At 36.4% G+C, this 20,917-nt stretch overlaps 1 protein-coding gene across 1 annotated transcript; it reads left to right on the plus strand.

Annotated features, from left to right (window-relative positions):
* Nucleotides 1-286: 286 nt before the first annotated feature.
* On the plus strand, nucleotides 287-10,803 carry LOC141400835 (sialin-like). The gene is made up of 7 exons (XM_073980400.1): nucleotides 287-609; nucleotides 674-924; nucleotides 8,889-9,134; nucleotides 9,211-9,666; nucleotides 9,909-10,041; nucleotides 10,120-10,361; nucleotides 10,443-10,803. The coding sequence occupies exons 1-7, from the start codon at nucleotides 606-608 to the stop codon at nucleotides 10,638-10,640; spliced, it is 1,530 nt and encodes a 509-aa protein (XP_073836501.1). The 5' UTR covers nucleotides 287-605; the 3' UTR covers nucleotides 10,641-10,803.
* Nucleotides 10,804-20,917: the final 10,114 nt, after the last annotated feature.

The raw sequence follows: 20,917 nt of genomic DNA on the forward strand, positions 1-20,917 counted from the left end.
TATTGCGAATTTCTTCAATGTGATTTCCAAGTGTGAACTTCTTATCCAAAGTTATACCAAGGTAGTTAATATTTTCGGCGATTTGTCGAAAAGAAATATATTGGCTTGGGTTTTATTAATATTTATTTGAATTCATTATCGGTTCTCAGTGGTTAATAAACCTCTGTACATAAAATAATTTTTATTTTATTTGTTTTATTTACGCTCTACTGAGACAATACAACACTTCTTATCAGAAAACCAGCTAATCTTGATTATAAAATTATGACCTACATCATTTAAATGCAAAAACGAAAGCAGTTTGTCAACGGAGCTCCAACATTAAACATTGGATATAATTGTCGGTATTTCAATTACAAATAAACTTGATAAAATTGACAACAACAAATTAGCAGCACCATTCATTTTTTTCAATATTAATTGAAATTCTATTTCAATATTAACTGAAATAGTTTATTTCTAAAATAAAGTGTTAGTATTAAAAGACATCTATAACGACAAAGCGAATTACTCGTATGTTATAATATGTTTGTTGTTACACTCTATTATAATAAAACGAGTAGTGTTTACACAAAAAATTAAATAAGTTCTAATCAAATAACACAATGGGTAAGATAGATAAGAGACAATTGAAATTCAAATGAAACTTAAACTTAATAATTAAATATTTTAGTACAGGCTAGAACGGTTTTGTGGCATGTTGTATTTGTTGGCTTCGCCATAAATTATTTGATATGCATCAATCTGAATATTGCAATTGTGGATATGGTAGTTCCACCAGCGAAACGGGCACATGACATCAATTTCGAGCCACTACCACGATTAACCAATGCCTCTACCACGACCCGGGAATATTTAAATGACACTAATGTTGCAGTTAATGGAACTACAAAAACGTTTCCTGTGGATTTATCAGACAATCATGTAAGCAATACGAGCATATTATATTTATAATTCAAACATCTCAATGGGTGGAATAATCTCATTTCGAGAGAAGTCGACCTAAGTAAGGAGAAAGCTATGCATGAGTAGGAGTATAGAGATACATTTTAGAGATCAAAAGTTAAGTAATAATTTCAATTCTTCTCGCCAACTTGAAACCGTCTTCGTATTCGATGTTAGAATAACATATTACGACCATTAAATAAATCCTAATTCTTTGTGGCTGTAAATGAAGACCCAAAATTTGCGGGAACAGCGCTTTTAATAAAGAAAATACTTATCGGCATTATGACAAGAGGAACAACATTTAATACCTGCTAAAAGTATTGAGCTAAACTTTCAAAACGCCTTTAGAAAAAGGTAAGAACGGCGTTAAGTACGATCGGGCCGAACTTTTTATACCCTCACCACTATTTGTAATGAAGTAAAACGGACAAATTGTGTTCCTGTCGTTTATGAAACTACTAAGCTCTTCCCCAACGTCAAGGCTTTTTCCTAGAAGTAGTGGAATCTGCTAACTGGAACATATCAATTCCTTTTAAACAAGATTTAATTCGATTGAGACATCGATGTTTTTCCCATTTAGAATCTGAAAACCCAAGTTCCAGACACTTCAACCCAGCAAAAATCCTTCAAAAATAATGGGCACTTACTTACTTACTTAGCTGGCCCATTACAGAACATTTGTTCCATAGGCCGAACTAAGAAAAGATCTCCAATTCTCTCTATTTGTTGCTTCGCACTCTGGAATACCGCTCCTTTTCATCTCTTCATTCACTTGTTTGCGCCATCTATTCCTTGGCCTGCCAATTCTGCGTGCACCGCCAAGCGGTTCGTATTTATACGCCTTTTTAGCGGGTTCATCTTCGCTCATTCTTATGATATGGCCTAGCCAACACGCAATCGCTGCATCTCGATACGTTTAACAATATTGATGTCGTTGTATAGCAGATACAGCTCGTGGTTCATGCGACGTCGATATTCACCGCCAACGCAGATTGGTCCGTAGATCTTTCGAAGAATTCTTCTCTCAAACACGCCAACATTGCCTTATCTGCTTGCGCAAGTACCCAGGCTTCAGAACCATACATCAGCACGGGTAGTATCAGTGTTTTGAACAGCGTTATTTTTATTTGACGAGATGTGGCTTTGTTTTTAAAGTGCTTACTTAAACCAAAGTAGCATCTGTTGGCCAATACAATTCTTCTTTTTATTTCACAACTGATGTTGTTTGTTGTGTTTACGGCGGTGCCGAGGTATACGAAGTCTTTTACTACCTCAAAATTATTGGAACCAACTTCAACAGTTGGTCCGATCTCAATGGACGCGTTGCGCGTCGACACCATCAGCTTGGTCTTCTCGCCGTTTACCGCCAGACCCACTTTAGCAGATTCTCCTTGGACCTTCATAAAGGTATCCGTTACTTCTTTTACTGATCGTCCCATGATATCATGATGTGTTATGCTGATGATATAAGCAAGTAACATGTGGCTATTGGTGTAGATTATGCTACTTCTTTTGACGTTTGCCTCTCGTATAACCTTTTCCAGCAGGATGTTGAAGAGATCACACGAAAGTCTCCTTACCTGAAACCTCTTTTGGTACAAAACTCTTTGGAGAAGTTCTGTCCTATTTTAACTGAGGATCTCGTCTCAGTTAAAGTCATTTTACAAAGCCGGATGAGCTTTGCGGGGATACCATATTCAGACATGGCTTGGAATACCTTTGAACGCAGCGGGCTGTCGAAGGCTGCTTTATAATCGACAAAAAGGTGGTAGGTGTCGATCTGCATCTCTTGGGTCTTCTCCAGGAATTGCCGCAGGGTAAATATCTGGTCAATGGTGGACTTGCCAGGTCTAAAGCCGCATTGGTATGGTCCAATTATTCTGTTGACCATGGGCTTTAGTCGTGTGCACAATATCCCTGACACTATCTTGCAGGCTATAAGGGGAAGACTTATGCCCCTTTAGTTGGAGCATAAAGTTTCATCTCCTTTCTTATGGACGGGACACAGGATGCTCAGGTTTCAATCGTCGGGTACGCGTTCTTCCTGCCAGATGGAGCTAACTAGCTGATGCATACACCTTATCAGCGTGTCGCCTCCGGTTTTAAACAGCTCAGCTGGTAGGCCATCAGCTCCTGCTGCCTTATTATTCTTCAGCCGGTTTATTGCTGTCTTCACCTCATCTTGGCCGGGTGGTATACATTCAGTACCATCTTCTGGGATTGGATCTGTGGTATCTTCGTCGACTTCGCTACTATTGGACACCAACAGTTTAGAAAAATGCTCTTTCCATATCCTTAGCACACTATCAGTGTAAGTTACCAGATTACCTTGCTGGTCTCTACAGGAGGATGTGCCAGCCATCAGTTTCATGTTTCACTCTTTGGTAGAATTTTCGGACTTCATTCTGGCTCCTGTACATCTCGATTTTTTCACACTCCCGCTTTTCCATCTCTCTCTTTTTCCTGCGGAAAAGACGTTTCTCCTCTCTCCTTTTCTCCCGATACCTATCTCGTGCGCTACGCGTTGCTACTGATTGTAAAGTAGGCCTATACGCCTTATTTTTCTTTTCGGTAGCAGCACGACACTCCTGGTTATACCATGGATTCCTTGGTGGAGGTCTCTGGTATTCAAGTACTGATTTTTGCGGCTGTTTGCATGGAGTGGGCAATGTTTTGCCATTGTCCTGATATGTTATCTGGACGAGGAGTGCTTTGATTAAGCAGTTGGGCCAGTTGAGTGGAATATGCTGTGGCTATCTGTTGTGATTGCAGTTTACCAATGTCCAACTTCCGTGTTGTGTCTGTTCGCACTTTGTTTGCTACGTTTAATCTGGACCGTGCCTTTGCTGCAACAAGGTAATGGTCCGAGTCTATGTTTGCACCTCGGAACGATCGTACATCCAACACGCTTGATGCATGTCTTCTATCTATCACAACGTGATCAATTTGATTTCTTGTTCTTTGATCGAGATGCTTATATCTGGTACTGCTATCTACCATGTTTTTGGCAGCTGCAAAGTCTATCAGCCTCATACCATTGTCAGATGTTTCACTGTGGAGACTGAATTTCCCGACTGTTGGGCCAAAGATATTCTCCTTTCCAATTTTGGCATTAAAATCGCCTAGTATAATTTTAATGTCATGGGCAGGGCAATGGTCATAAGTTTCTTCTAAGCGCTCGTTAAATATATCTTTGGTCTGTTCGTCCTTTTCTTCAGTGGGAGCATGAGCGCAAATAAAGCTGATGTTGAAGAATTGTGCTTTTAATCGAATTGCAGCGAGTCTTTCATTCACTGCGGTGAAGCTGGAGATCAGATGTTTTAACCTCCGACCAACTACAAATCCGCAACCAAACTCATGCTTTGTGTCATGGCAGCTATAATACAGTATGTCACCTTTATGTGTTGTTGTGACGCCTTTCCCGTTCCATCGTATTTCCTGTATGGCAGTAATGTCCGCCTGTACTTTTCAAGTACATCTGCCAATGCGTAAACTACACCTTCTCTATAAAGAGTGCGAACATTCCTTCGCAGATCATGGTCCTTGCATGAGTATACCAAGCAAAAATTCGGATCCGTTTGTCATTATGTAACCCATTACAAAGTAATGTAAACAAAAATAACTACTTATATTACTCCTTACTTAGTTATGAGTTCGGTGGCACAGAGCGTGTGTGTCCGACTACAAATCCTAGGGTTGTGTGTTCAAGGCGGCACGCGAGCTTTTTGTTGACAAAATAATGAACAGATGGTGGTGCACATGTTAGTGTTTAAACAACCCTTAAAGTTCGTACGTGTGGCCGAGTGTGTTCGGCTACAAATCAGAAGTTTGTATGGTCAAATCCAGCAGAGACCGAAATAAAATAAAAATATGAAATGTGTTGAAATTGAAAACAAATTCCACCTCAACTGCTTTAGAAATAAAAATTTTTTAGCTTATGTTTTCACTTCTAGTAGCCCCAGAATAACTAGTTATTGTAATGGTCATAGAAAAACTATGTAGTACATCAGTGCGACATGTCCTTGTTAAAATAAGAGGTCAGTTGGGGATTTTTCAAGTAGTTACGACTACCAAAATGGATTTTGTTCTGTTTAGATACATTTTAACGGGCAAAATTTGAGTAACTCGTAATTTCAACTTCTTATTCTATGTTAGAAGAAAATATCACGGCCATTAAATAAATCCTCCTTTTTTGTGGCTGTAAATGAAGACCCAAAATTGGCGGGAACATTGAAGGGCATAGAAGACCACCTTCAATGAAGAAAATACTTACACTGTGCAACAAAGTGGAGGTGAAAGTCTGGGGCACGGAAAATTCCTCTTGGGGAAGAAAGGCCTTGGTGAGTATATTAAGAACCCCGAAGGACAGATCCGCCGTGAGTCGAAATTCCGCGTTATGGCGTGATGAAGTTTTTGCTAGATACCCTGTAAGCCATCAGGAATTAGCGTTGTATCTTTGTTCACTGTTACTTTAGCTTATTTTTGAGATGACATGTCTTCAGTCAAATCGAATGAAGATTATTTTCGTAGAGCACTTCGACCTTCTAACTCGCTTCCTTCAAACTTCATCACGCCATAACGCGGAAGTTCGACTCACGGCGGATCTGTCCTTTGGGATTCTTAATATACTCACCAAGGGCTTTCATCTCCAAAAGGAATTATCTCTGCCCCAAAATTTGTGTTCACAGTGTTATCAGCATTATGACAAGAGGAACAACTTTTAATACCTGCTAAAAGATTTCAGCTAATATCTCAGCGCAAAACGCCTTTAGAAAAAAGTAAGAACGGCGTTAAGTTCGAGCGGGCCGAAATGTTTATAGCTTCACCACGATTTGTAATGAATAGACAGGGGAATTTTATGCAACCCCTATTTTTGGTCCGATTCATGTCAAATTTTGGGACTGGGCATATTTTTGGCTTCTGATTAAATTGCAATCGAAACATATGACATATGCAAAATTATGCAAACCTGAACCTAAACCGACAAATTTTAGGTGGAAAGTTGTTTACCCCAAGGAAGACTTAATACCAAATTTCAGCCATTTTGGCGGGATATTAAGGCCACAACCTTTACGGGAGGTACCATACTATGGGGCCTATATGAAGACGTGGACCTATACCGACAAATTTCAGGTGGAAAGTTTTATAACCCCAAGGAAGACTTAACACCAAATTTCACCCATTCCGGAGGGATATTGAGGCCGCAATCTTCTAAATACCAGAAATCCGGAGTTACCGTTCTATGGGGGCTATATGAAGACGTGGACCTATACCGACCAATTTCAGATCGAAAGTTTTATACCTCCATGGAAGACTTAATACCAAACTTCTGCCATTTCGGAGGGATATTGAGGCAACAACCGTCAAAATACCAGAAATCCGGAGGTTCCGTTCTATGGGGGCTATATGAAGACGTGGACCTAAATCGAGAAATTTCAGGTGGAAAGTTTTATACTCTTAAGGACGACTTAATACCAAATTTCAGCAATTTCGGAGGCATATTAAGGCCACAACCTTCAAAATACCAGAAATTCGGAGGTACCGTTCTATGGGGGCTATATGAAGACGTGGACCTATACTGACAAATTTCAGGTGGAAAGTTTTATACACCCAACGAAGACTTTATACAAAATGTAAGCCATTTAAATGTGATCTTGAGGCCACAACCTTCAAAATATCGGAAATCGGGAAGTACCGTTCTATGGGGGCTATATGAAGACGTGAACCCCTGGGGACAATTTTCAGGTGTAAAGTTTCACACCCCTAACGAAGACTTAATACCACATTTCAGCCATTTCGGTGGGATTTTTAGACTACAAATCCTTGTATATATTTTTGCATATGGTTTTGCATAGTTATGCTAATTTTATGCAAATATGTCAAAATATGCACGATATGCAAAATATGCAAAAATTTCTGGGCCTAATTCATTTTATTTTGTGATAAAACGAGTTTCTGTCTAATCAGATTTTCTCTACGACCATCCCAACCATATATGCATTTGCATAGGATTCCGCTGTCTAGTAATGAAGTATAACGGACAAATTGTGTTCCTATCGTTCGTGAAAGTACTAAGCTCTTCCCCAAAGGCTTAATCCTAGAAGAAGTGCAATCTGCTAACTGTATAATATCAATTCCTTTTAAACAAAGTTTAATTCGATTGAGACATCGATGTTTTCTACCCATTGAGAATCCGAAGAACCAAGTTACCGACACTTCAATAGAAAAATCCTTTAAAAGACTTCTCATTAGGCGCTATAGTTTACCTTCCAAACCTGAAAACCCGCTATCAAACTCTAAACAAAAAATGCCAATTTAGGTCCACGTTTTGGTTTATCCCCCATATAACAGTACCTCCAGATTTTCGGTAATTTTGAGGATTTTAGCTACCTTTTTGACAGAAGTACCTGCAATGTGACGTTTGAGGCTCCCTGTTGTCATAAAACTACTATATGAAAAAATTTTAACATATAACCACACCTCGCGACTTTCGGTATTTTGAAAAATTTAGCAATAGTTTTTGATTGAAGGAGCCCAGACATAACTCCCAAAATGATTTTGGGCGTTATGCCCGCTGGGCTTTGCGGACATAACACCCAAAATATCGCGGACATAACTCCCAACGACTTTTTTCTTAATTTATAAATTATTTATTTGCTTAGTTTTGAAATTTATAGTTATAATTTTTTTAATTTTAGAGTAGAAGTTAGAATTTAAGCGGACTTATACATTTGAGAAGGCCTAAGTGCCAACCAATGCCGAAGTATCCATAAAATCCTCCTGACTTCAAAAAATTATTTAAAAACGAAATTATGCCCGAAATTATGTAAGTAGCAGTTCGGAGAAGGTTTAAATTGTGAAAATATTTGTTAAGAAAATAGCGCGATTTTTTGTAAAAAATATTTTCGCCAGCGGCGCAGGAATTATTTGAAAATCGCTCTATTTTGCAGCGCTTTTCATTTTTCAGAAAGTATTTCAATATTTTTATAAAAACTTGTTATCTTCTTAAATTGTGAAAATATTTTTGTAAAAAATTGCGCGATTTTTCCAAAAATATTTTCACCTGTGGCGCATTTCTTTTTTCAGAAAGTATTTAAATATTTTACAAAAACGTTTTACCTTAGTAAATTGTGAAAATATTTTTTTACAAAAATATTTTCGCCTGCGGCGCTTTTCGTTTCTCAGCAACTTTTTATTTATTTTTTTAATACAGTTCGATTTGTATTGGCTGCTACTTATTTTGTACTTAATATCCTAAAAATTTGAAATAAATGTTGTATTTATATAAAAATCACTTAAATTTTAAAAACGGACATAACCCCACTGGGTTTTAAATGCCAATTCCATTACATATACGTCAAACAAATCCTCATGAAGAAGGTTAACCCTGCAAAAGGCTATAATATAAACATGGCCTTATGTTCTCTAGGGAGGGTCGGACATAGCTCCCAAAGATTTTGGAGAACATAACTCCCAAAATCGTTTTTTTTTTTTTTTGGTCATTTTCTTTTTTATTTTTAATAAAACACAACATTTTTGCTTCCTTTGGTTCCTTCATTGGCGTACAAATTGTTCTGTTTTGGCAAGTCAGCTGATTGCTTGCTGGTTTTTGCTGCAAAAGAGAATAAAAACTCCTTACTCTCTGAGAAAGTTCTTGGACAATTCTTGCTGGAAAAGTAACCAGACAGACTTATTGTGTTTCATGTTTCGGTATAGCCCCCATATAACGGTACCTCCTGCTTTTCGTTATTTTGTGGATTTTAACTACAATTTTAACCAAACTTGCCGTAATTGGCCACTGAAATTTGTCAACCTAATTAACTAAAATTAGGTATTTCGGATTCCCAGTGGTCAAAACTTTCGTAACAGAAACTAATTATTCCACAGAATATTTCATGTTGCAGGAATTTAATGCTTTTTTACTCGTTACTTGTTTCCAGACTATTTACGAATCAAAGAAATTTTATTGGAACGAGCGCGAGCAAGCTTTGGCTTTGGGTTCATTTTTCTGGACACATTGGATAACACAAATTCCTGGTGGAATATTGGCAAGGAAATACGGTACAAAACTTATTTTTGGTCTGTCGAATATAATAAGTTGCTGGATATGTTTTCTAATACCAGTTGCTTGTTTTGTGGACTTTAAGGCGCTGTTAGTGGCCAGGATTTTACAGGGTCTATTAACTGTAAGTGAAAAACAAATAATTATCATTTTACACCCAATCAAATCTTATAAATATGTACCAACATTTCTTCCCTTAGGGATTATCCTGGCCGGCAATGCATAATATGACTGCCAAATGGATACCGCCCAATGAGCGCAGTAAATTCATTACAGCCTACTTTGGTAGTGCTGTGGGCTTGGCCTTGGCATATCCTTTATTTGCTTGGGTCATACATTGGTCTTCCTGGAAGTGGGTTTTTCATTTAACCGGTATTGGGGGCACAATTTGGTGGTTTGCATGGTTGTATTTCGTCTATGACACCCCAGCACAGCATCCACGAATCAGTCAAAAGGAATTGACACACATTGAATCGTCACTTGGAAGTGCTGTGGCAAATGGCCAACATCTCAGAACACCTTGGTTGGCAATATTTACATCGAGGCCAGTTTGGATGAATGTCATTGGACAATTTGCCGGTACATGGAGCATATTTACCATTATGACGCAGGCCCCAACATATTTCAAAATAATACATGATTGGGATATAAGAGCGGTAAGCTATACGATGGATGGATGATTGCATGATATTTGAATAAAGTTAAAATAGGCCTGTTCGATAACATCGCAAGTAAAAAGTACTTGTAAGTTCTTACAACTATGTACTTGCAAGTAACTCCTCATTTCTCTTTAACTGAACAAGTTTGTTATCGAACAGCATTTTGTAGAAATTTGTAACAATTTTTACAAACTTTGGAGTTATCTTACAGATCTAATGCAAATTTCATTTTGTTTCAGACTGGTCTCTTTTCGGGATTTCCACATATTTTACGCATGTTCTTTGCATATTCCTTTTCGCTCTTTGCCGATTATCTTTTGCGTAACAATAAAATGAGTCGGACAAATGTACGGAAATTGGCAACGGCAATAGGTAAAAACAAATTCATAATATCTCTTAATGGATGAAAACTAAATAAATATTTTCTACTTTTAATTGCAACATTTAAAGCGTGTTTAGTCAATGGCCTAATGATGTTGGCATTGGCATTTTGCGGTATCAATCGTATAATGGCCATAACATTCATCGCTTTGGCTACAATGTTTCAAGGTTCAGGCACCTCAGGACCCCTGTCATCGATGGTCGATATTGCACCCAATTTTGCCGGCATTATTTCGGGTATTTGTGGCACTATTGGATGTATGCCTGGTTTTATTTCAGCCTATATTGTGGGTGTTTTAACCTATAATAATGTAAGTTACCAAAGTGCTCGAAAAACGAATGGGAACTTCCATTATTTTATTTGTTTTATCATTATTATTTTAATTTTTTAGCAATCATTTGAAGCTTGGAGAAATGTTTTTCTGATAACTGCAGCCGTGCTATTGGTATGTGGCATATTGTATGTATTTTTGGCCGATTCATCTTTACAACCATGGAATGGAGGCTATTCTCAATCTATTGAATATTGTAATAAAGCGCCTCCTAGTACTAAATTTGATGTTGAAGAATATACAACTATGAAGGACTGAAGTTTTGGTTTAAAAATATGATATGTCAAACATTCCGAACCAGGAGAGATACTAATACATCTAATACTACTACATCTGCCTTTGCAAAAATAGGCTGATTTATATAAGTTTTTCTAGTATAAGTTCGCTCAAACACTAAAATAAATTGAATAGAGCAATTTTATTTACACACACTTTTATTCATGAATTGAAAGGTACCGTTATATCCCCATATAACGGTACCTTTCGATTTTCGGTATTTTGAGGATTTAAGCTTCCTTTTTCGACCAATCTACCTGTAATTTGACATTTGAGATTCCATGCGGGCACAAACTTCTCCACGAAAAATTGTCAACATAGGTCCATGTTTTGGTATAACCCCCATATAACGGTGTCTCGCGATTTTCAGTATTTTGAGGGTTTTATTTCCTGCACCGAACTTCTCCACCAAAAATATAGGTCAACTAGCAAATGCCCGCTACTTCGTATGCGGAAAGAGAACAAAATATATATAAGCATAATATGGAAATGGTGAACACTGGAGATTCTGTTGTACTAAGACCTATTTTTATTAGCAATATTTTTTTCGATTTAATTCCTTTTTAGTACTGTACACTGTAGTCCCCAAACAATTATCATATTTTTTATTTCGAATTTCCAAAACTACGACCTCATATCACAGACATATACCAACAGCGACCCATATTGCAAATTTCAGACTTGACTCCTTGTTTTACCCCTTTACTAACACAGCATCCCTTCCAGTACGAATTTCCAAACACTAAACTTTATCTCACCCCTTCATAGCAACAATAACGCACATTCACAATTCAAGGTTCTAGCTTTAGCAGTTTCGCCAGAACCCGAATAGGTCCGTAAATTTTTCGGCATTCAAAATGGCCATAAAAACCCACGTTTTCGTATATCCTCATTTAACGACACCCCTCGACTCAGTGTATTTTAAAAGAAGAACAAATCTATATCATCCAATTTTCTTTAAATTTGGACCTTGATTACTCAGAGGATATAAAGGTTTAATTTAAAAAATGCCCACTTCAATCCACGTTTATTAGAAAAGATATTTTGAATATTTAGAGTATTTTGAAGATCTTCTGCACTTTTTGCAACCGAAATTCGGAATTTGTGGCATGAAAGGTTAGAAAAAAAATTTAACAAAAAATTGTACTTAATGTGCATGGGAATGTAGACCGTATATAACGCGTCAACATAAGTATGAATATTCAAAATTAACTTTATTTCTCAATCCAGATCCAGTGTTCAAGCTCTTATATTCACTTATCAAATCCAAAGTGTACCAAATTTAGTACAGTTTATCTTAATCCTACACTTCAATAGTAATAATAGTTCTAAATTGCAGGTCTATTGGTTCACTCAAATCCAAATTTAGTGTCATTTAGTACTCATATGTATCACCTGCTAAAACTACCTCCATATCTCAAATCCAACACGCCCAGCCCTATTCGTTCTCCCAAATCCAAATTTATATTACCATTTAGTACGCATAATCACAACTTCAGGATTCCAACTCCATCCGTTCACCCACATCCAAATTGTACCAAATTTAGTACCATTTACTACATATGAGTACAAATTATTTTAATCATAAACTTCATTAGTAATCTTAATTCTGAATTTCAGGATTCCGCCTTTATCCGTTCACCCAAGTCCAAATTGTACCAAAGTTAATGCCATTTGGTACAATTACCCAACAGTAATCTTTGTTCTAAATTTCAGGATTCCAGCTCCATCCGTTCACCCAGATTCAAATTGTGCAAAATTTAGTACCATTTAGTACACATGCATACGACTTTCCAAAACTACCTCCATATTTCAATCCTACTCTACAATAGTAGGCATAGTTCCAAAATTTCATAATTCCAGCTCAATTCGTTCACTGAAATCCAAATTTAGTACCTTTTAGTACTTTTCGTACACATAAGTACGATTTTCCAAAACTGCCTTCACATTTTAATACAAAACTCCAACAATAATCTTAATTCAAAATTTCAGGATTCCAGTTCTATTAGTTTACCCAAATTGTACGAAATTTAGTACCATTTAGTACACATAAGTACGCATTTTAAAAATTATCTCCATATCTCAATCCTACACTGCAGCAGTAATATTAATTCCCAGTTTCAGGATTCCAGCTTTATTCGTTCATCCACAATCGAAATTGTACCAAATTTAGTACTTTTCGTACACATGAGATCACAACCAGAGCACACCTTCTTGTATAAACCTTAGTTCTCAAACTTAATTATCAATCCAAATTGCAAGCTTATAGCACTATCCATTTACATAATACCTAATGGTACCACGTTTAGTATATTTCAGTACTTTTCGTACACTTATAGTACGAATTTCCGAAAACTCTTTGGTACATCTAAGTACGAATTTTCAAATCTAATCTTAAACTCCAGTAGTAATCTTAAATCTAAATTTCAGGATTCCAGCTTAATCGATTCACCCAAATCCAAATTGTACCAAATTTAGTACCATTTAGTACACATAATTACGACATTCCAAATGTACCTCCATATCTCAATCCTACACTCAAACAGTAATCTTTTTTTCTAAATTTCAGGATTCCAGCTCCATCCGTTCACCCAGGTTCAAAGTGTACAAAATTAAGTACCATTTAGTACACATAAGTACGAATTTCCAAAACTACCTCCATATCTCACTCCTACACTCCAATAGTAATCGCAGCTCTAAATTTCATGATTCCAGCTCTATTCGTTCATTCAAATCCAAATTTAGTACCATTTAGTACTTTTCGTACACATAAGTACTATTTTCCTAAACTGCCTCTACTTTTTCAATCCTACCCTCCAACAATAATCTTAATTCCAAATTTCAGGATTACAGCTCCATTCGTTCACCTCAAATCCAAATTGTACTAAATTTAGTACCATTTAGTACACATAAGTACCCATTTCCAAAAGTATCTCCATATTTCAAGACTACATTCCTGAAGTAATCTTAAATTCCAGTTTCATGATTCCAGCTTTATTCGTTCACCCACAATCGAAATTGTACCAAATTTAGTACCATTTAGTACATTTCGTACACATGAGTTCACAACCAGAAAACAACTCCTTATACAATCGTTAGTTCTCAACCTTAATTATCATTCCAAATTTCAAGCTTTTAGCTCTATCCGTTCACATGATACCTAATGGGACCAAAATTAGTACATTTTAATACTTTTCGTACACTTATAGTACGATTTTCCAAAAACCCTTTGGTACATCTATCGTACACATAAATAGGGACCCACGTTCCAAATTTCAGAGTTCTAGCTCTACGCGTCCGCGTAATACAAAGGGTACCATATTTAGTACCTTTTGGTACTTTTCGTACCCTTCCAGTTCGAATTTCGAAAAATCCAGCCTTATCTCACCCCTACACACGAACAGCAACCTACACCCAAAATTTCAAGTTACTAGCTTCAGAGGTTTCGTCTGGGCGCTGATGAATCAGTCAGTCAATCAGTCAGTCACTCACCTCACTACTCTTTTATATATGTACATATATATAGATATAGGTCCAAGTTGTTGTTGTAACAGTGTTTGTTATTATGTTTGTATGTTCTTTCTTCTGTTCAATCTGGCTCTGGGTCTATCTCCAGTTCCAGGAAAGTGGCTGCTTCGATTGGATATAACCACAGATCCACTGGAGTTAGATGAGTAGGTTTGGCTGGGCAGTTAAACAAGTGTTTTGTGTCGTGCGGGACCATGCCGAATACTGGGCAGATGTCATGCACGGCGCTGTCGATTTCCGCCCAATAAGAATTTAGGCGACTGCAATATACCGAGCGTAGTTGAGACAAAACTACTCTAGTTTGTCGTGGCAGCTGACGCTCCTCAGCTGCAAAAGATGGGGGATGAATTTCGAGGAATTTATTAACACTATAATTGCTTAAACCTGCTTGATATGCTTGTTGATCTAGGGGTTCTCTCCTGTATCGTTGGACCTCTCCCTCTAGAGCATGGATATCCTTCCTGATCTACCTGAATGTGTCGGGCCTACCCACAACATGGTGATTGGGATGGCTCACACGGTAACATCCAAGCAGGTACTGCAACGAAAGCATCTCATTGTGTTGCATTACTGGAAGAATCTTTGCCTCCTTATGTAGATGGTCCACTGAAGATTTGAGGAGGCACCCTGTTGCTGTTCTCAGGGCGGCATTCTAGCAAGTTTAAATCTTTTTCCAATTCGTATCACATAATCTCGGGGACCAGACTGGCGCCGCATAGCTTACCACAGACCGACCTATCGCGTTATATGTGGTCAACAATGTTTCTTTATCTGCACCCCAAGTTTTGAGGCAGTTTGTGGTCGGAATTCTGCTACCATCGACCACGACAATCAATTCTCTTCCAAACTGCGCTGTCCATGTGGTGATTTTGTGGCGGAAATCTGCATATTCCTCGAACGGAAAAAGGTGGTAAGATCGGTTAAGTAGTTGTTCAGTCTCCCACAGATGTCATCAGGATAGGTACCCGACGCCAGGATCGTGCAATCATCCGCATACGTTACGATCTCGATGCCGTCTGGAGGGGGCGGAATACAGGAGAGGTAGAGGTTAAACAGTTCCGGAGATATCACCCCACCTTGGGGAACTCCTTGTTTCACTCTACGGGGTTTGAACTTCTTGTTGCTGAATTCCACGTACGACTGGCGTCCACACATATAATTGACTATCCAACGTTTCAAGTTTGGCCGGAGGGTTGTCTGCTCAATGTCCTCAAACAGCATGGAGTGCCTGACTATATCAAAGGCTTTTGATAAGTCAAGCGCCACCATCACTGTTCTCTCGCACGGCCGTCTCTAGTTGAGTCCTTGACAAATATGTGTGGTAATGGCGTGCAGCGCAGTTGTCGTGCTGTGCTGCTTACGGAATCCATGCTGATGATCGACAACTTGATAGCTATTTCTGATACTGGGGAGGACTAAGGCCTCAAGGGTCTTTGCTACGGGCGACAAAAGCGAAATCGGCCTGTACGATTCACTTTTGCTGGTATCCATGCCGGGCTTCAGTAGTGGGACCAGACTTCAGGAACAATGAGGGTGGATAGCGACAAGTTGAGAACTTTAGTGAGATACTCCACTCCCGGCTCATCTAGCTGCTTCAGTATTACCATGGAGATTCCATCAGGGCCCAACGGTTCATCCATTGTAAACTGTGGTGGTTCCTACTCGGCAGGAAGAGATCTGATGCGACGTAATACTCTTCGCCCTGTCACTCTCGAGGTGTCCGACAAACTGTCGCTTGAAATAACTTGCGCACCTTTTCGGGTCAGTCAACGTAACGTCGCCAAACGTGACTGAGGTCCTATCTTCCCTTCTTACAGGGTTCGAGAGTGACTTAACCGTTGTCCACAATTCACCTATTCCGGCTCCAATGTTGCAACTCTTCAGATGATTTAACCACTTGTTCCGCTTATGCTCGCTGACCAGCCTGTTAACTTCCAGTGTCAGCTCCCTCACTCTGGGGTCATTGGGGTTGGTTCGGCGAAGCTCATCACGCTCATTTGCTAATCCCGTCGCTTCTGCTGGGAAGTTTAGTCTTACTTCGGGTATTCGACCAGCAGGGATATGGCGAGCGGCTGATGATGTCTCGGAACGTCATTTCCGCTACCCGAACATCAGAAGGATTGGGCAGTTCTCTGAAGCGGTGATTGGTGAACTGTCTGAAACCCGGCCAATCCGCTTTCTTATGATTGACAAATTTGCGGCGTTCAGAGGTAATGAAATCGGGTGGTCTGCTAATGGAGACAATTATGGGGAGATGGTCTGATCCAAGGGAAATGGCGGGTTGCCAGGTAACGTCATTTGTCAGACCAGGGCCCTATTCCTCGAAACAACATATCGCTTTTCATTTTGCATTTATCAAAAAGTAGTTATTTTGAAAAGTGATAACCTTTTTTTGTTCCACAAAATTACTTTTCAATTTCCCTTGCACTTAGCAAATGTGTCTATCACTGTTCTTTTAGCACAGTTGTTGTGCTCTCTTGCTCAATTTTTCCGCCATATTGGTAAGTCTCTCAGTTCTCTTGCAAAGTGTGAATGATATTTGTTCCACAGAACGTTTTATCATCTTTGCATTATTTTTTACTTGGCAATAATAAATAAGACATGTAAAATTGAGACGAGCGAAAAAAATGAAATGAAACTGATATTATTAAAAGTAAATAAAATAAAATTAAATAAATTAAATTAAACTGAAATAAAATGAAACAAAATAAAATAAAATAAAATAAAATAAAATAAAATAAAATAATATGATATAAAATAAAATAAAATAAAATAAAATAAAATAAAATAAAATAAAATAAAATAAAATAAAATAAAATAAAATAAAATAAAATAAAATAAAATAAAATAAAATAAAATAAAATAAAATAAAATAAAATAAAATAAAATAAAATAAAATAAAATAAAATAAAATAAAATAAAATAAAATAAAATAAAATAAAATAAAATAAAATAAAATAAAATAAAATAAAATAAAATAAAATAAAATAAAATAAAATAAAATAAAATAAAATAAAATAAAATGAAATAAAATAAAATAAAATAAACTAATATAAAATAAAATTAAACGAACATTACATTAAAATAAAGTAAAATAAGATCAAATAAAATAAAATGAAGTAATATAAAATAAAAAATAAAAAAGAATAAAATAAATTAAAATAAAACATAATAAAATAAAGTGAAATAAAATGAAGTGAAATAAAGTAAAATAAAATGAAATAAAGTAAAATAAAATAAAATAAAATGAAATAAAAAAAATTAAATAAATTTAAAAAAAAATAAAATAGAACAAAATAAATTAATATGAAATAAAAATAAAATAAAATAATTTTAATAAAGATTAAATAATAATTAAACGAAATAAATTAAAATAAGATCAAAATAAATCAAATGAAGTAAAATAAAATAAAAAATAAAATGAAATAAAATAAAAAAATGAAACATTATAAAATGAAGTGAAATTAAATAAAATTAAAGTTAAAAAACAAATAAAATAAAGTAAAATAGAATTAAGTGAAATAAAATAATCTAAAATAAAATGAAGGGAAATACAAATAAAATAAAATACAATAAAATTAAGCGAAATCAAACAAGTAAAAAGCGTTATGTTCGGCATAGATTAATTAGTTTTCTTTCTCCACAAAGTAGAGAAGTAACTTGTCAAATTATAACTAATACGTTCTAGAAATGTATCTAAAAACCTTAAAATAGCTGAAATCGGACGGTACTGCTATATGGAGGCTATAAAAAAACGTAGACCTATATCCATAATTTTTTGTGGATTGACTGAATTATACCTAATTCGGCCTGGAAATGTAGCTAATAACCACAAATTAGCTGAAATAGGGCGGTATATGGGGGCTATAATAAAAGATGGGCCTATGTCGGTAAGTTTTGGAAGCATATTAAAACTAATTCGTTCTGAAAATGTAGTTAAAAGCCTTAAAATAGCTGAAATCGACGGCACTGCTATATGGGGGCTATAAAAAAGCTCAACTTCCAACTTGATTTAAGACACGTGTGAACAGCATTTCATCCCCCTATCTCAACACGTACGGAAGATAGCGTGATTACAACAGACGGACGGATGTGGTTAAATCAACTTAGAATTTTACGCTGATTAAAAATATATGTATATACCTTATAGGGTCGCAAATGATTATTTCGATGAGTTACAAATGAAATATTATGGTGGAGGGTATAGTAATAAATAAAAATAGTCTCTCAAATAGAGTTTAGTCTAAATGTAAAATCGAGAAACATCGATTTGTGAGGTTGTTCGCAGGGTGGAAGTTCAGAATGGGATTGTTCGTAGGGTGGAATTTCGGATAGTGAGAGTTCGAAGTAGGATGGTTGATTCAGAGGGTAGAAGTTCGGAAAAATCTTTACAATTTCTTGTCATAACCGTGTTTTCAGTATTTCCGAACAAAATCTCGCTTTAACAATGTACATTGGCAAAGAGAACGTTTACCTCGCAAATTTAAGGCAAACTTATCAAAATTTGATCTGCAAAATCAAAATGCAGAGTTTTCTGTGGAACGAAAAAGCAAATCTTCTTGCAAAATCTTAGCAAAATACGCTTTGCCGTTACAACTTTTCACTTAGCAGAAATAACGTTTGTGGAACAGAAATCAAAAAAAGAGCTACATTTTTTTGAAAAGTAAGCAAACTCACTTTATAATTAACAACTTATCACTTATCCAAAAATAATGGTTCTGTGGAACACTTAACTTTGAGCATTGTCAAAAATATTGATAAGTGCAAAATGAAAAGTTGATAAGTTGTTTCGTGGAATAGGGCCCAGGTGACACGATGGTTATGTCTGGCGAGCTGTGACACTCTCCTCTAATTCTGGTAGGGGCGTCCTCATTGACCGTGCAAAAAGTAGAGCTGTCAATCTGCTCAGCCAGTGCTGTACCTCTCTGGTCGTTTCCGAGGGCCGAATGCCCCATCTCATGATGCGCATTAAAGTCCCCCAAGACCAGACGATTATGACCTTCCAAAAGCGGGCTAATGTTAGGCATGTAATCTGAGATACAGCATACCAATGTTGCATTGTTTCAGAGGGTCTGCCAATTTTTCCTGCTTATGTTCGCCTAACGGGACTGACTTCAAAAGTAAGTTCCCTAACTCTTGTGTCTTCAGGGTTCGTACGACGAAGCTCACTACGCTCATTTGCTAGTCCCGTCTAATTTCGGGTATTCGAGCAGCAGGTATGTAGCGAGCGGCTGCAACAGTGATGATGTCCCGGAAAATTTTCTCAGCTACCAGAGGATCTGAGCAAATGGGATGATTGGTAAATTGTCTGAACCCTTGCCAATCCATGGTTCAGAAAAGTATGGCGGTCAGAGGTCATGAATTCGGGTTTACGGAGAGATAATCGAAGATAGTATGAGCCAAGGGAAATGACGGGTTGCCAGGACACGTAATTGATATGAAGAATTCTTTATGAAAAGTCGTTTTTTTTTCAGAATGATATATTTTTCCTCAAAAATATATCCCTAATATACATCGAAAACATAAATAAATATTTAAAATGTCGTATGGAATTTGACACTTTCGTAACATCCCAGTTCAGTTAGCTCGGTATTGCTGTTACCTTATATTGTTCTACCATGACAAAAATTGTAGATATTTAAAAATTGACAAAAATGTAAAGGCCTGCGTACATAAGCTGCCTTGCCTGATTACCTTGCTTACTTCTGATAAAAGAATAAAAAAGAAAAGGGCAACCCAGTTCGAAATTGTTAGCGGCGCAATATGTGGAGAAATATTCCTTTCGAGAACAAACGATTTGAACATACGAAATTTTATTTGGGAATGAAAAAAATATTTTCACATTGACAATACAACAAAATTCAAAAGTCAAAGCATACTTGATTGATATAAAATAATATTATAATGAAAATTACAAACTAAGTCGATTGAATCTCTAATGCCATGTTCATACCAGCATTTGAATAACGTTGTTCGTTCTCATAATTACGTACACGAATTAACCCGTTCATACGACATGGTACACAATTCATAGCAACATGATTCATATTTTCATAGTTTTTGTTTACTGATTTTAAAGAAAGTTTCAGCCAAAAGACGAGTAAAGTTTATTTATATGAAGTGGAAAAATATTTGTCCTTCTTTCAGATATCTATTTAATATTAAATTATATTAGTTTCATTCATGTTTTTTTATTTTTTCTCACAATTTTGGTGTTTTCAGTATATTTTAAAATGTTTCTATTTTGAAAATTAACGAGAGAGAGACCTGCCAAAATAACTTTTTGGTATACTGACTTTACGGCAGGCATTTGATTTTTGTTTCTAAATTTGTACGCGAATTTGAAACGATGGACAAGAAATGCAAGTACAATAAAAGAGAAGACACAATTTGATATGATTTGAATATATCCTAGTCTTTAATCCGTTTACTTTTCATTCATATTTTGAAGTTTTTCTAAAAATGTTTGGGTTTTTAATAAATTTTTAAATTTTATATTTTTCCTGTCATAATTAATTTATTTCGATAAATTCTCTCATTTGTTAGAGATGGGACATGTTTTATCGTCGTTCTGAGAGTAATTTAAATTGAACAATGTACACAAATCGTTGTTCGTTCCCAATATTTTGTATGGAAAATGAAGTAATTACATCGTAATTTGGTGTCGAACAACGAATAGAGAGCGAAACACCATCAGTCTGAACAAGGCATAACACCCTTCCTCAATCGAT

Source organism: Musca autumnalis, unplaced genomic scaffold (genome assembly GCF_047663935.1).
Source record: "Musca autumnalis isolate F117 unplaced genomic scaffold, ASM4766393v1 scaffold_4, whole genome shotgun sequence".
In the NCBI taxonomy this organism is placed as follows: domain Eukaryota; kingdom Metazoa; phylum Arthropoda; class Insecta; order Diptera; family Muscidae; genus Musca; species Musca autumnalis.

Coding starts and splice junctions, on each gene's coding strand:
- LOC141400835 (XM_073980400.1), top strand. Junction 925..8,888: donor TGGATTTATCAGACAATCAT/GTAAGCAATACG, acceptor ACTTGTTTCCAG/ACTATTTACGAATCAAAGAA. Junction 9,135..9,210: donor TTTTACAGGGTCTATTAACT/GTAAGTGAAAAA, acceptor TTCTTCCCTTAG/GGATTATCCTGGCCGGCAAT.